Below are 14,826 nucleotides of genomic sequence, written 5' to 3'. Positions count from 1 at the left end.
CTGAAGAGGAAGGAAAGGAAGGGATGTGGTGAAGCAGTGGACAGCCCAGGCACCTGGGGTGTGTGAGTATGCAGATGGAGCTGGACCACAGATGGAGGAGAGGCCCTTTGACGTTCAGTGGTCCTTGCCCCTCCCCAACCATCCCCTTTCCTGACTCCCTCTTACTTGCTGGCAAAGAAGGCCACCCACGGGAAGCGAAGATCATGAGTATCCACGAAGACATTCTGGACAAACAGGTTGGGGCTGCAACTGTGCTGTAGGTTTAAGGACAGATTCAAATAAGAACGAAGGAAACAGAATCTGGCCTTGCGGGGTGAGTGGGCGTTGGATGAAAACAAAGCCATTTGATCCTCCCCACCACAACAGAGAAGTTTTGAAACAAAGCTACCTCTTTAAGATCCTCTGAGATCAAAAATGTATAGTAAGAAAAGGTGGGTTTATACAGTTGTGTTGAAAGAACTAGAAACGCGAGGACCATGGGCTAATCAACACATATAGGTCAGGGAAAGGGGTCTCACATTGAGGTAGCGGCCCAGGTTGCCTTCAAGCTTAGCATCGATGATGTAGCAAGACTCCTCCCCATCGTAGAACTGCCGTGTGTTCTTACGAACAGGTGCGCTCTCCCCCTTTTCCACAGACGCCATGTTGGTTGATTTAATGGCAATCCCGTGGGTTGATTTAAGAGCAAAACCCCGGGTTGATTTTACTGCCACTTGGCGCTTCATTGGACCTGGGCAGGAAGGAGACGGGGTTAGACTGATCCTACCTCATGGCTGGAGGTAAGGTCTCCATTTTATCTCCTCCAGGACAGCTCAGGAATATCGATAAGCTGGGCTCTGAGGCAAAGAGTCCAGGTGGCAGTTTTTTCAAGCAGGATTAGATCTGCTGGATAAAGGAGCTGAGGGAAAAGAGTAGGGAACTGGAAAGAAGGGAGGGAGGGGATGTGTCAAACAGTAACAGTTTAGCTGGGAGTCAGGGAGCCCTCCAGAGATGTTTCAACTCTTAGGATCTGAACGTCCCCCCCCTACTGGTTCCTTCCTACTATCCCCCAAATTCTTCCAGATTACCAGACATGTTCTTCTTGTCCTCAAAGTCATCCCCTTCAGAGCCAGAGGAGATGGTCTGAATATCATCACTGTCAGCGGCTGTGGCTGAAGTCTGACCAGCAGTGGGCTTTCGGCTGGTCCCACTTTCCCCCTCACTTTCTGTGCTGCTGGACAGTGTCAGGATATCCTGGGGAAGCAGAAGGGTGAAAAGAAGGAAAAGGTAAATGGAGAGGGCCCTTTCAAATCCCTGCTTTTATCTACGGTTAGGCAGGAAGGGGCTGAGACTATATATAGCAAGATTAGATGTTGGATGAAGGAAAATGAGGCAGGAAGTCAAGGCCACAGAAATAGGAAAGTATCTAACAGTAATCATGGTGACAGACTTGATGAGGTGAGGAGAATGTTCTTTTACTCAGACTCTGAATAAAACAGAAGGCTGGGTAAGGTACAGCTTGCGCAAGGTCACTTACATCAGGGTTTGACTGAGCAGAGGCCATGAGTCGTCGGCTCTGATGCATACTAGTCTTACTTGGTGGGCGGCGTAGTCCTTCAGCCTTCATGGGAGAAGGATTGTAACCATAATTTCGAGAGCTTTCAGTGACTCTGATGGGAGAGGAAGACATGAGAGGGGTCAGGTTACTGGCTGTTTCGTAGCCTACTTTTGTAGGTTTGAGAGAAGGTAGATTTGGAAACAGGTCCGAGAGAGGCACTTACATCGACATCCTGGTTCGGTCATCAGGGTCCTGGAAAAGAGCAAGTGAAGAGTTAAATGTTTTCATGGTCCTAGACAACGAATCCAGCAATTAAAGACCTCCAAAGACGTTAGCCAGGGAGAGGCACACCATCTAAAGCGGGGTGTGTGTGGAGAAACTGCTCTGCACTTTGAGAGTAACAATCGTTCTCATCAGGAGGTCCCCCGGGAGGGGTCTTTAACCCTTCCCAACAATAGGCATTAAAAATGTGCATGGAAAACACCATGGGCAGAATCTTACAAGGACAAGGGACAGTTCACCACCTGTAATGTGGTCAGTTTCAACATCATCAAAAATACATGTAAGGGCTTCCTAGGTGGCGCAGTGGTTAAGAATCCGTCTGCCAATGCAGGGGACATGGGTTTGAGCTCTGCTCCAGGAAGATCCCACACGCCGTGGAGCAACTAAGCCCATGCGCCACAGCTATTGAGCCCATGTGCTACAACTACTGAAGCCCGAGCGCCTGGAGCCCATGCTCCACAACAAGAGAAGCCATGGCAGTGAGAAGCCGGTGCACCAAGATGAAGAGTAGCCCCCGCTCACTGCAGCTAAAGAAAGCCCGTGCGCAGCAACAAAGACCCAACACAGCCAATAAATAAATAAATAACTTTAAAAAAAATAAATAAAAAATAAAAATACATGTAAGACCAATTGTTTTTCTACAATAAAAAAAGCAATGACGTAGACAACTTGAAATAGCAATTAAAAAATTACTTACAAACCCTTCAATTTGGAGTGAATCAGATATTTCCCCCCTAGGAGGCTGATTTTAAAATAATTTGGTTCTTTAAGTAAACACTAGGAATGTATCAGGGGTAGATGAATCAGGTTTGCCACAGAAATATCCATCAAGTAAATAATATGCATGTGAAGACTCATGGGAGGGACTTCCCTGGCAATCCAGTGGTTAGAACTCTGCACTTCCACTGCGGGGGGCACACGTTTGATCCCTGGTCAGGGAACCAAGATCCTGTAAGCCGCACCCCCCTCCCCCCCAAAAAAAACCCAACAACAACAAAACAAACAAAAACCTCATGGTGAAACTGCATTGTCTGTTACCACACCAAAGTTATACAAAAGCCACAATTCTCAGCATTTCCTGCCCCTGCTTACCTCTTTCTTGGCTGGCTTGATATCTCCTTCATCCTTGAAGCCCAGCCCTGAGGTGGAGGCCTTCTCAGCCTCCCCTCTGCCTCCCCCAGCTCGGCCTTCCCCACCTTCACTAGTCTTGAAGGATGAACGGCTATCAGAGTCAGCAAAGCCACCTTCACTGACACTATTGCAGCTCAACCACGAGGCCACTTTGTTCTTGGGTGTCTCTTCAGAGGAAGGTGGATTGCAGCCACCTACAGGGATTGATGCAGGGAGAGGAATATGTGGGGGCCCGAGGTCTGGTGGGCGAGAGTCCTTGGAAGGCATCTCAGACAATCCATTCTCCTTCTGGCCTCGGGTCTGCCGCCGGGTAGCATAGCTGCGCCACACTGAGCTGGTGCTGAAGTCCTCATCCTTACAGAAGTTATCATCTGAGCTATCGTCATTGGACTCTTCGGGGTCCTCTGTACCGCTGTTGCCGTCCTCCTGGTCCTTCAAGTCTACACCACTGCTGTCAGAGGTACAGGGGGCATCACTTTCATATCCTTCCTTGAAGTTCTCCACGCTCTCGATATGGTCCAGATTAGCAAAGTACTCATCACCCATTTCCAGGCCTTCCTTGTCGGCAAAGTCATCTGTCAGGATTTTGCCTGGGAATGAAGAGAAAGGCCTTCCAGGATTACGAGGAGCTTTTAGAAAGAATAAAGTGCATTCCATCAATACCCAGCCCACCAGCACAGAGTCAAATCGCCTCCATTATGGTCTCTCATTTCTCTTTGATGATACCTCCTCCTTAGTGTCTTAACTGAGAGAGTAAAAGGAGCTTACTATAGTTTTAAATCTTGCCCTTTCCGCCATCCCATTCTTCTTTATTTTGTTTACCAGAAGACAGTTCTTAAGGTATGCTAAATCTCTGGGTGGAGTGGAGTGATGTGGGAAAAAATGACACCCTGGACTCTACTATCATATCCCTTCGCTGAAACATCAGGTCCACAACTTCATGCCTTTTTGTTCTCGTTCTCCTAAAGCACTTTTGTCCCTTCCTGATCCACCCAGACAGGCACATCACTCATGTATTTTATAGAAGAAAATCCTGGCTTCCTTTCTCCCAGCTCACATGTTAAGCATTTTATTCTTAAGTTCAACTTGTCTTTGATTCAGTGTCCCACCATGTCCTAACCCCAGAAAGCAACCCTTTCATGTCATCACCTACCTGCATAAATACAGACGAAGGAGCCTTTGGCAATGTCATCCAAGCAGCGGATACCCCAGCCCTTGTTCTGGGTCTTGAAGAGCTGCAGTCGAACCTGCAGTCCATGCTGCACCAACCGGTTTGTGCACATGTTTGGGTCACATTTGCAGCGTTTGTTACACTCATAAACTCTGGGAGGAGGTCACAATAAAATCAATCATAACATGATCACCAGAGCATCCCTTACATCCACAGAACTGTTATAATTTTTAATGTGTCATAATTTATCAGGTAATGATCTAAATGAGCAGACTTATTGAACTGGCTATGCTCTTTGATTCATTCGAGAATATAGCCCAAAGAAATAACTCAGAATGGGGAAAAGTTATTGGTACAGATATTTATAGCACTCCAGATAGTAACAGTGAATAACGGAATGCCTAACACCTGGAGAAAAGCTAAGCAAATTATGATGTGAATATGGATTAAGAGCCATTAAAATAAGTCAATCTGTAGAAACAGATACAGAAAATAAAGATATTAAGAAAAGCAGGGACTTCCCTGGTGGTCCAGTGGTAAAGAATGCGTCCTGCAACGCAGGGGATGGAGGTTCGATCCTGGTCGGGGAACAAAGACCCCACATGCCGAGGGGCAAATAAGCCTGCACACCTCAACTAGAGAGCCCACGTGCCGCAAACTACAGAGCCCACGCACTCTGGAGCCCACATGCCACAACCAGAGAGAAGCCCGCATGCCACAACCAGAGAGAAGCCCGCATGCCGCAATGAAAGATCCCACGTGCTGCAACTAAGACCCGACACAGCCACAAATAAAAATAAATAAATGAAATAAATATTAAAAAAAAAAAAGGAAAAAAAAAAGAGAGAGAGAGAGAAGCAGAATCCCATACAACAGATACTGAAAGGGAGTAAAGATGAGGAATTGGAAGTAAAGTTCATGGGATTCTTGCTTTTGGTAAAGTTGATTTTCATTCTTTTATTCAGTGAACATTTATTAATAAATACCAAGAGCTGTGCTAGACACTGGGAACACAACAATGGAAAAAGTCATGATCTCTCCTCTCAGTGAGCTCATATTCTCTCTAAGGAATTTACAACTTAACTATTTAAAAAATAAAGTATTAAAAAAAATAAAATAAAAAAAATAAAAAATAAAGTATTGAAATTAATCAGAGAGATCTAGTAAATATTAACATTAAAGGAAGATAATATAGTTATACTGAGAAAACTGTCATATTTGCAGGCAGTATCAATGTTTTTGCTCTACTCGGTGTGAGGATTTTACTTCTTATTTTCCTGGTATGTAAATTTAAGGAAGACCATTACTTTTAGGAAGATGACAACAGTACAAACAGTTGATGACATCAGTCAAATCCCTGTGGACAAAGATGGTAACAGCAGCTTCTATATCAAGCATACATACTTTGTGTCTGGCATTATGTCCAATGCTTTACTTACATTCTCTTATTCTATCCTCAAAGCAGCCCTATAAGGGTGTTTTGTTTTTAACTTATGAAAACGTTAAAGCATAATATACACAAAGAGAAGTATATGTAAATGCCTACAGATCAATAAATTTTTACAAACTTAACACACCATGTAACCAATACTGCATCAAGAAACAACTTTGTTAGGTCTCTTAAAACCCCACTAGGGTTGGAAAGGTGTTAACCCTCATATCCTTTGTTTATAGCTGATAAAACAGGATCAGCTTGGAAGGGACAAGGCTAGAATTTGAACTCAGGTCTAATCACCACTACATGAAACTTTCAGAGTAGTTGTACTGAGTATCATTCATTCATTCAACAACATTTGAATGGTGACTATGTGCCACGCACTGGGTAAATTAGCTGCTGGTGATACAGTGGTGAGCAAGAGAGACAAGGTTCCTGCCCTCCTGGAGATTACTTTCTAATGGAAAAGAGAACAAAAACAAGTCAACAAATAAAATCAATGAAAGCTGTCACAGATACTATAAAGGACACAAACACTTTCAGTGAGAGAACTGAGGGAGTGAAAATAACCTAGATTTAGAGTGACCAGGAAAGGTCTCTGAAGAGGTGAGGTTAAAGCTGAGAGCTCAAGGTTAAAGAAGATAATCGTGCGAACAACGGTGGAAGGGTGCCAAGAAGAGAGCGCAGTACGTACAAAGGCTCTCGAGGTAGGGGGGCACACACAGGGTGAGCTGGGTCCAGGCACTGCAGAATATCAGTGTGGCTAGAACAGTTTTGGAAGGAGAGAGATAGAAAGGGGCCAGATAGTGCACTGTCTTGTGATCCAAGTTTAAGAGTTAGAATAAAATCTGAAGTGCAGTGGAAAGCTTTTAATGAGTTTTAAGCAGGGGAGTGACATATTTGTGGATATTTGACAATATTTTCATGAAACATTTCAAATATGTAAAAAAGATATAATGAACACTCTACTACCAGCATTATCAAATCTAAACACTGTTACAAGACTCAATTTTTTGTTTATAATTAAAACATAAATGACACAATGCAGTTAAAGCTAGTAGCTGTCTTTTCCTTTGCTTAGTTTTCAATATGCAATCATGTCCTGATTTCCTGATTTCCCCAGTAGTCTCAATCTCCTCTGAAGATACTCAGACACATCAGGTTTTCTATCAAACCCCCTTTCCCCAAAGTCTCCTGCAGCTGAATCTGACCTGCTCTCACACTGGCTGTTCTCTACATCTGGTGCACAGCTGTCAGCCTGGAAGCCCCCTTGACCTCGCTATCATGTGGGATTCCCCTGACTCCTCTTTTGAGCTGGATCCTCTGTTTCCTAGATCAGTATACGCCTTCCTCTCTCGTCTTTTTCCCTCATTTCAGTAAACATTTCCAGTAATTTCCTAAGAGGGGAAATAATGAAAAAATTTGAGGTATTTCAAGTCTAAAAAATGTCTTTAGCCTACTTTTCAACCCACAACTGATAGATTTCCTGGGTTTAGCTCTAGGTTAGAAATAAATTTCCTGGACTTCCCCGGTGGCACAGTGGTTAAGAATCCACCTGCCAATGCAGGAGACATGGGTTTGATCCCGGGTCCGGGAAGATTCCACATGCCACAGAGCAACTAAGCCCATGTGCCACAACTACCTAGCCTATGCTCTAGAGCCCGCTCACTACAACTACTGAAGCCCAAGCACCTAAAGCCTGTGCTCCGTAACAAGAGAAGCCAATGCAATGAGAAGCTTGCGCACTGCAACAAAGAGTAGCCCCTACTCACCACAACTAGAGACAGCCCGCGCACAGCAATGAAGACCCAATGCAGCCAATAGATAAATAAATAAATAAATAAATAAAGCCTTAAAAGAAAGAAAGAAAGAAAGAAATTTCCTTAGAATTCTGAATAGATTTCTTAATTGTCACTAGTTTCTGATGTTATTTTGGGAAGGCCGAAGTCACTCTGAATTCTTGTTTCTTTTGTGGTCTCTTTTTCTTCTCTAGAAGGTTTTAGTATTTTTTGTCCTCAGTGCTCGGTGGACACAATGATCACATTTTATCATCATGTGTTTTAGTGGGGATCTATTTTCATCGTTATGCTAGGACCTTATTGACCTTTTCACTTTGGAAACACAGACCCTTCCATTATGGGAAAACATCTGAATTATTTTACTGATGATTCTTTTGTCCTCTCTGTTAATCACCTATCTTGAGCACTAGGCTACTTAGCTCACATATTCAAATATATCCAACTTACCACATTGTATCCCACTTTTTTCATTGTCCTCCTCTTTCCCTGACCTGTCCTTCTCAATCTCACATGCTGGCTCCACCTCCTCTGCTCAATTTTTAGTTGGAGAGCCCAGGGCTTACACTTGGCTCCCTTCTTTTTTCTATTATCAATGTTCTCTCTAGATGAACTCACCCAGGCTTTAACTACCACTCCTGAGCTAACAACTCCTAATTCTTTATGCCCAGTCCTTACACTTCTCTTCGGAAGTCTCAATGCCTTCTTCTTTTTTTTTAAATTAATTAATCAAAAAAAATTTATTGGCTGTGTTGGGTCTTCGTTGCTGCGCGCCGGCTCTTTCTCTAGTTGCTGTGAGCGGGGGCTACTCTTCGTTGCAGTGCGCGGGCTTCTCTTGTTGTGGAGCTCGGGCTCTAGGTGTGTGGGCTTCAGTAGCTGTGGCACTCGGGCTCTAGAGCGCAGGCTCAGTAGTTGCGGTGCACGGGCTTAGTTGCTCCGTGGCATGTGGAATCTTCTTGGACCAGGGCTCAAACCCGTATTCCCTGCATTGGCAAGCAGATTCTTTCTTTTCTCTCTTTTTTTTTAAGAACTTTTATTGAGATACAGTTAACATACAATAAACTGCATATATTTAGAGTGTACAATTTGGTAATTTTTTTTCTTATTAGTACCGTATATATGGCAATCCCAATCTCCCAATTCATTCCCCCCCAACCCTCCCCGCTTTCCCCACTTGGTGCCCATATGTTTGTTCTCTACATCCGTGTCTCTATTTCTGCCTTGCAAACCGGTTGATTTATACCATTTTTCTATATTCTGTATATATGTTAATATATGATATTTTTCTCTTTCTGACTCACTTCACTTTGTATGACCGTCTCTAGGTCCATCCATGTCTCTACAAATGTCCTAGTTTCATTCACTTTTACAGCTGAGTAATATTCCATTGTATATATGTACCACATCTTTTTTATCCATTCTCTTGATGGACATTTAGGCTGCTTCCATGGCAGGCAGATTCCTAACCACTGTGCTACTAGGGAAGCCCTCAATGCCTTCTTGATGTTTCCACTTGGGTTGCCTAACAGGCATCTCAAACTTAACATGGCCAGAACAGAAGCTGAATTTCACTCAGACCTGCAACTCTAGCTCTAGTCTTCCATCTCAGTAAAAAGCACCAACATCCACTTAGTAGCTCAAGTATAACATTTGCGACTTGTCCTTGATTCTGTTCTTTCCCTCCCATCCCACAGCCAATCTATCAAGTTCTGCAGCTCTACCTCCATGTACATCTGCAAGTCTATCCTCTTTCATCTCTACTGCCACCTTCATTCTAGTACAAGCCTCAGCAACCACCACTTATCTATGTTCCTGAAATTATCTAATTGGTCTTCCGAATTCTACTTTTGCTGCCCTAAAGACTTATTTTTCATAGAGAAGTCAGAGTACTCTTTAAAAGGCAGATCACATCATTTGCCTGCTTAAAATTCTCTAAGCAGCTTCCCATCACATCATGAATTTGATACTAATTTTTATTCTGATTTACAAAGTCCTAGATAATCAGGTCCCTGCCTACTTTTCCTCTCTGAATACATCTCACTTGCCAAAGTAAACCACAATCTGTTAGAATCATCATACAGCTATGAAATCAAGGTCATCTTTTACTGCAACAGAAAACTGCTAGATACTATTCAATCATTACATGTATTCATTTCGAGGAAAACCCAAGGAAACATGTGCTGGGAATTAGGTAAATAAGATTTAATTGATAAAATGTCTATTTCAGTTATTCCATTTTTGGCTCCAATTTTTAGAATTCTGATGGTTCATAAAAGCACAGAAAAACAAGAATTCAGTCTCTGAGGTGCTTCAGTTTCCCCTGACTACTTACCCTGTGGGCAGACACTCTTCTAGCCTCTTGTACTGGTAGCCAGAGTTAGGGTTGATTTGGCCGCCTGGGGTGCAGGCTGTAGCCTGGATGGTTAGCTGATGGCAGGCACACTTGGACCTGTATAAAACAGAAGGGTACAGCAGCTAGAGCTGTGAGACTTTCTTTAGAGGCAAGAAGTACTACTAATAAAAGGATGGTGATAAGATAGTGAAATCTCTTTTTCTACTTGCATACATGTAAACGAGACAGGAAAAGACAGTAAGAATATGACAGAATGAGAATACATAAAGAGACAGAGAACAAAACAAATGGCAACTGAAAGCATGACAGAGGGAAGCAAAGGAAAAGGAGAATCAGAGAAAAAAACAAACATAAGACACATGTACCCAGGGTTATGCTGTTGGGGCCCCAGCCTCTCTGTCTCATAGTTTTCAAGGAGGCCTTATGGCAGGAGCTCCAGCTAAGAAAGGAGGTAAAGGGAGTTGAGGAAGGGTGGAATGAAGTATAAGGCAAAGAAAGAGGTGGAAAGAAAGGCAATCACAACAAAGTTGGAGACAGGGTCAGCAACTCCCTAACCAACTCACTTGTCCCGGCATCCATCTTTGCAGTCACAGCCAACCAGAAATTCAGGGCCCGTGTTAATGAAAACACCCTTGCCCGGGATTCGTTCCTTGCTGTAGGCCACCTGGGGTGGGGGAGTTGTGTCAATCTCATTGACACAGGATAGAGGAACATCTTCCTTCCCATAGGTGATGTCCAAAATATAGTAAAAAGGCTTATAGGGCTGAAACTTTCGGTCCACAAGAACATATGGATCCAAACAGAACATCTCCAGGAAGAGGAAGTCACAGCCAGTCTCAAAAAGGTAGCGCTCAATCTCCTGCATTGTCCGAAGGCAGAGGCCACAGGGTGTCTTATAGATAACATGAAAGCCCATCTTGCGGTTAACTCGGCGCCGGGCCGTCATCCGCCGAAAGTCATATAGTAGTGGGACTAGGAGAGGGTTCTTGCCCCGATACTGCTCACTTCTGATAGGTCTGACTCGAGACAGACAAGTATAGCTGCAGACATGAGGTAAGTAGAAAAGCTTCTCCATGGGGGCACGGTAAGAGGGCTCTGCCGGGGCCCGCTCCAGCATGCCATGGAAGGCTGGGGGTGCTGGGGGAGCTGGGGGAGCTGGAGGTGCTGGGGCAGAGGTTGTAGAGCCTAAAGGTGATCTGCAAATGAGATGCAAGAGATCAGGTAAGAAAGCAATAGGACCTCTTTGTTGTATAATTAGCCCATCAGCTTGCTAAGCCACTTCTCTAACCTTTCAAATAGCTGTACTCTTGAAGCTAAAGATGACACAAGAAAGTCAGATTTCCCCTTGCCTTACTAAGCCTGGACAACGAAACGCCCTGGTTACTCTTTACTGTCTGATAATACCACTATTTCAGTGTACATTTTCCTAAGTTCTTTTTTGCCTCTGAATTATGGAAGTAGAGTCCAGTCTTCTACTAATGTTAGTTTTTCCTGCTATTATGTGTCCTATAAATGCCCTTACTGACTCCCATGATTCAAGGAAAGGGGGTACTACAGAGTTCTCTTTCTAGTGGACCAATGATGACACCATATTCAATGAGCAGTCTTAAATGACTTTTTCTGGTGATTGTATCTCTAGGCACCTAGTTTCTAATTCAATTATTTTTATGTTCTGTTTCCTGGAAATTTCCAAGGTTAAAGCTTCCTTTTCAAGTCCAAACCTCTTTGGACTTCCCTGGTGGTCCAGTGGTTAAAACTTTGCCTACCAATGCAGGTGGTGCAGGTTCGATTCCTGGTCGGGGAACTAAGATCCCACATGCCTTGTGGCCAAAAAACCAAAACATGAAACAGAAGCAATATTGTAACAAATTCAGTAAAGACTAAAAATGGTACACATCAAAAAAATCTAAAAAAAAAAAGAAAGGAAAAAAAAAAGACAAACTTCTTACCACCATCATAATCTTAACTAGGCCCCTTGTGGCCAAGTAACCTCCCTATATACAGTGACCACTCAGTCTACATTGCCAACATCCACAACAGAGAGCCTGAGATTTTCTCACCTGTATGTCTGACTGATCCCAGGTTTCCCACCAGGGGCACTTTCACTGAGTGCAGGGGATGTAGGGGAGGAATGACCAGAGCCCACAGATCCTGGCCGGAAAGATGTGCTTTTTTTGGCTACCTGCTTCCGAGATTGGGCAAGCTGGCTTTCCAAGCTTCTAGGAGATTAGAGATCATATAGTAAGGGATACAGAAAATACAATATGAAAGAAACTGGCAAAAAAGAAGGAACAGCACTCACTCACTGTCACCTGCCTGGGGGGACAGAGGTGGACCAGGTGGGGCGGGTGGGGCAGGTGGGGCAGGTGGGGCTGTAGGCTGTGGGGGCTCCACAGGCTTGAACTGGGTTCCCGTACTGGTCAGATCCTGAGTGTACTGGACCACAGGACCTTTACTCCTCACAGCACCTACAAGAAAAAGGAAACCGACCACTGAGAAGATGAGAGCTGTGTCATTTATATTCATGCACACATCTGAGCCTCAATTTACACAACAGAAAACAACAATGGAAACATTTTGGCTAAGTGCTAAGACTGTCAGATCTCATTATTTACACCAATGAGTGGGAATACTGGCACAGGCAAACTTTTATTTAAATAATAAGATTTTATCTTCCAGCCTCGGACGACTTACATTAGTAATTATGTTATACTTTGGTAAAATTTTTCAAAAACACATTCTTCGATCAACTAATGTTGTCAGGAAAAATCTACCAGAAAGTATGCCAGGAACATAGTAAAAAAAAAACCAGAAACAGTTTTTGCACTTTAAAAAAAGATGACCACAGATAACACACAAAGCAGATAATCCTCATGTGGATAACAGAGGTAATTACTACCAACAATACCCCTAGAATGAGCCAGTTGTTTCAGATTTTTATGTGTTTTTTAGAACAAATCAGAGCCACAGCATGTGGAAGCAGCATCGCAAACCCACCACCACTACTGGAAACAACTCAGGGCACAAGTCCTGTTTTCAGTGAGTCAGCAGTGTCACCCTGGCAAACAAAGGATTTAACCACTGCACATACACCCCTTTGTTGGTCTGTCCATTTCTTCCCTCTCCCAGGTTATCTTTCAGGACATACCCATATTGGGACGTGTCCTGAGCTGTCCCCCTTGCTTCTTCTCTAGTGCAGAGGCTGAGGATGTCTTCATGCTGAACATGGGCTCCAGCCGTGTAGAGCCTCGATAGATCCATTCACATCTTTTGTCATCCTGGGGGATTGGGAGGAAAGAAAGGTGGTGGGGGTAATGGGTTAAAGGCTAGAATCTATCCTGCCACTTGTGAAGAATATATACCATGTGCCTCCCTTGGGGGAAATCTCCCTGATGAGCCCTGAATTCCCTATCTAGTCAATAAACTTATGTGCCAGGCTCCATGACAGGCATCAGGAATTAAACAACAATAAAAACAAAAAAACACCCCCAAAACAAAAACACGTACATTCCTTGTTTAAAAAATTACAAGAGAGACAGCTGTTTATACTGAGTATAAGAAGTATAACAAGGATCATAAGGCCTTAGGATCAAAGGGCTGAGATAGCTCAGAGAAGAAATATAATTCTAAGAAAGGCGTGAGTGGGAAGAAAAGGAGAGGTACAAGAGATCTAAGAGTTAAACTGGGCCTTGAATCAAGACCTCAAATTCACTGATCCCTCTTTTTTGTCCCACTATGCTACCAAAGCCCTGATCCTGGGCAAACAGAATTAGTTGCCTTCTCTGTACCTATCTGCATCGTGGATACTTCTGGAGAAAAACAAAAACAAAAACACCATAATGCAGATTAGCATCATAATTAAATTCAGGGAATTTATTTTTAATAACCACTCAACAGAGGAATCAAAAAAAAAGATAAAGTAAAATTTGACCCAAAACAGTGGAGAACAGGTAAGAGGGTAAGAAAGAGGAAAACTATGGCATAGCTACAAAATCATCAACATCATTGCCTCTTGTGTTCCCCCATCCCACCCAAATCGCTGCCTCTAAAACTACAGGGGAGAAGGGTACCAGAAAGAGGATCCTGACTAGACTGCCGTCCACTTCCTCGACTCGGGACTTCCACCACGTGCCTTCCCACTCAGTCTTGATAAGCTGGCCACTCTTGAGCAACACCATGGGGCGATTGGGGTAGGCAGTGATATACTCCTCTATGAAGTCTCGGCAGGAGATGTCTTCTATGTCCTCCCAAGTCTTTTTCACTGTCCCAAGGAAGAAGCAGGGCTGAGAGAGGCAGGTAGGGTATGTCTTGATAGGGGAAAATGGTTGGCAGGGAGACAATTGGTATTTTTCAAGTTGGGAGGGAGAGAAAGAATAAACGAAGAAATCATAACCTCAAGGGAAGCAAAACCAAGACCACCTAAAAGTATTGAACCTAATGTGTAAAAGTACACACAAATCAAGTAAATACTAAATAAGCAATACGCAAACATAGGTGAGTCACTCATTTCATAAAAATGGGTGTTTCTTCTAAGGAAAAGTCAAGTGGAAATTCTGGCTAACTTGATAAGTCTAAAGGTAAATCAAAAGGAATCAGGTGGTACCATGAAATTGATTAAAAAAACCCCTGTCATTCCTTCTCGTGCTCTATCAGGCTTTCAAAGGACCCTGAATGTATTTACTGCCATGTTATGTGGGAACACAGCCATGTTAGTTGACTCTTTTGCAATTAAAAACAGTTGCTTCTGTAAGAGTCTCTCCTCAGCCAGAGTTACAAGGATAGAGGACACTATGAAGCCCCCATCTAATACAGCTTCTGTAGAGAGCACTATGGGAAAGTGCTATGAAAGCACTATGCAGACTATAGATTTATATAAATGTTAGATTAAGCATGAGACTAGGAGAGAAGTAACATCTTCTCAAACCTAAATCACTCAGAAATGAAATCAAAACACATCCACAACAGGAGCATCCACTCAAGGTCAATCGTGATCTTCTAGTGTCTGACTCTAGCTGCAAAGACCTAGCACTAGAGGTGAGCAAATAAAACTGTACCTCTTAAAGGACATTAATCAAACATATGCTCTTTGAGACTAAAACACCAAAAACATTAGGGCTCTTT

The 14,826-nt window shown here is 43.3% G+C and overlaps 1 protein-coding gene across 6 annotated transcripts in view; it reads right to left on the bottom strand.

Moving 5' to 3' along the window:
• The window catches only part of SETDB1 (SET domain bifurcated histone lysine methyltransferase 1), a 34,010-nt gene that overhangs the window by 811 nt on the left and 18,373 nt on the right, over positions 1-14,826 (bottom strand). For 5 of the 6 annotated variants that reach the window (XM_057722452.1, XM_057722436.1, XM_057722446.1 and 2 more), the window contains 13 exons: positions 13,776-13,966; positions 12,854-12,983; positions 12,008-12,173; positions 11,766-11,924; positions 10,269-10,901; positions 9,685-9,801; positions 4,104-4,273; positions 2,912-3,540; positions 1,761-1,789; positions 1,517-1,649; positions 1,068-1,233; positions 519-730; positions 166-254 (listed from right to left, as the gene is read on the bottom strand). In XM_057722452.1, coding sequence (XP_057578435.1) covers positions 166-254; positions 519-730; positions 1,068-1,233; positions 1,517-1,649; positions 1,761-1,789; positions 2,912-3,540; positions 4,104-4,273; positions 9,685-9,801; positions 10,269-10,901; positions 11,766-11,924; positions 12,008-12,173; positions 12,854-12,983; positions 13,776-13,966 — 2,824 coding nt within the window. The remainder of the gene's footprint in view (positions 1-165; positions 255-518; positions 731-1,067; positions 1,234-1,516; positions 1,650-1,760; positions 1,790-2,911; positions 3,541-4,103; positions 4,274-9,684; positions 9,802-10,268; positions 10,902-11,765; positions 11,925-12,007; positions 12,174-12,853; positions 12,984-13,775; positions 13,967-14,826) is intronic. The other variant, XM_057722473.1, reaches the window with a different exon arrangement.

Source organism: Hippopotamus amphibius, chromosome 1, assembly GCF_030028045.1.
Source record: "Hippopotamus amphibius kiboko isolate mHipAmp2 chromosome 1, mHipAmp2.hap2, whole genome shotgun sequence".
Lineage (NCBI taxonomy): Eukaryota > Metazoa > Chordata > Mammalia > Artiodactyla > Hippopotamidae > Hippopotamus > Hippopotamus amphibius.
This window is presented reverse-complemented; position numbering and strand designations above follow the sequence as displayed.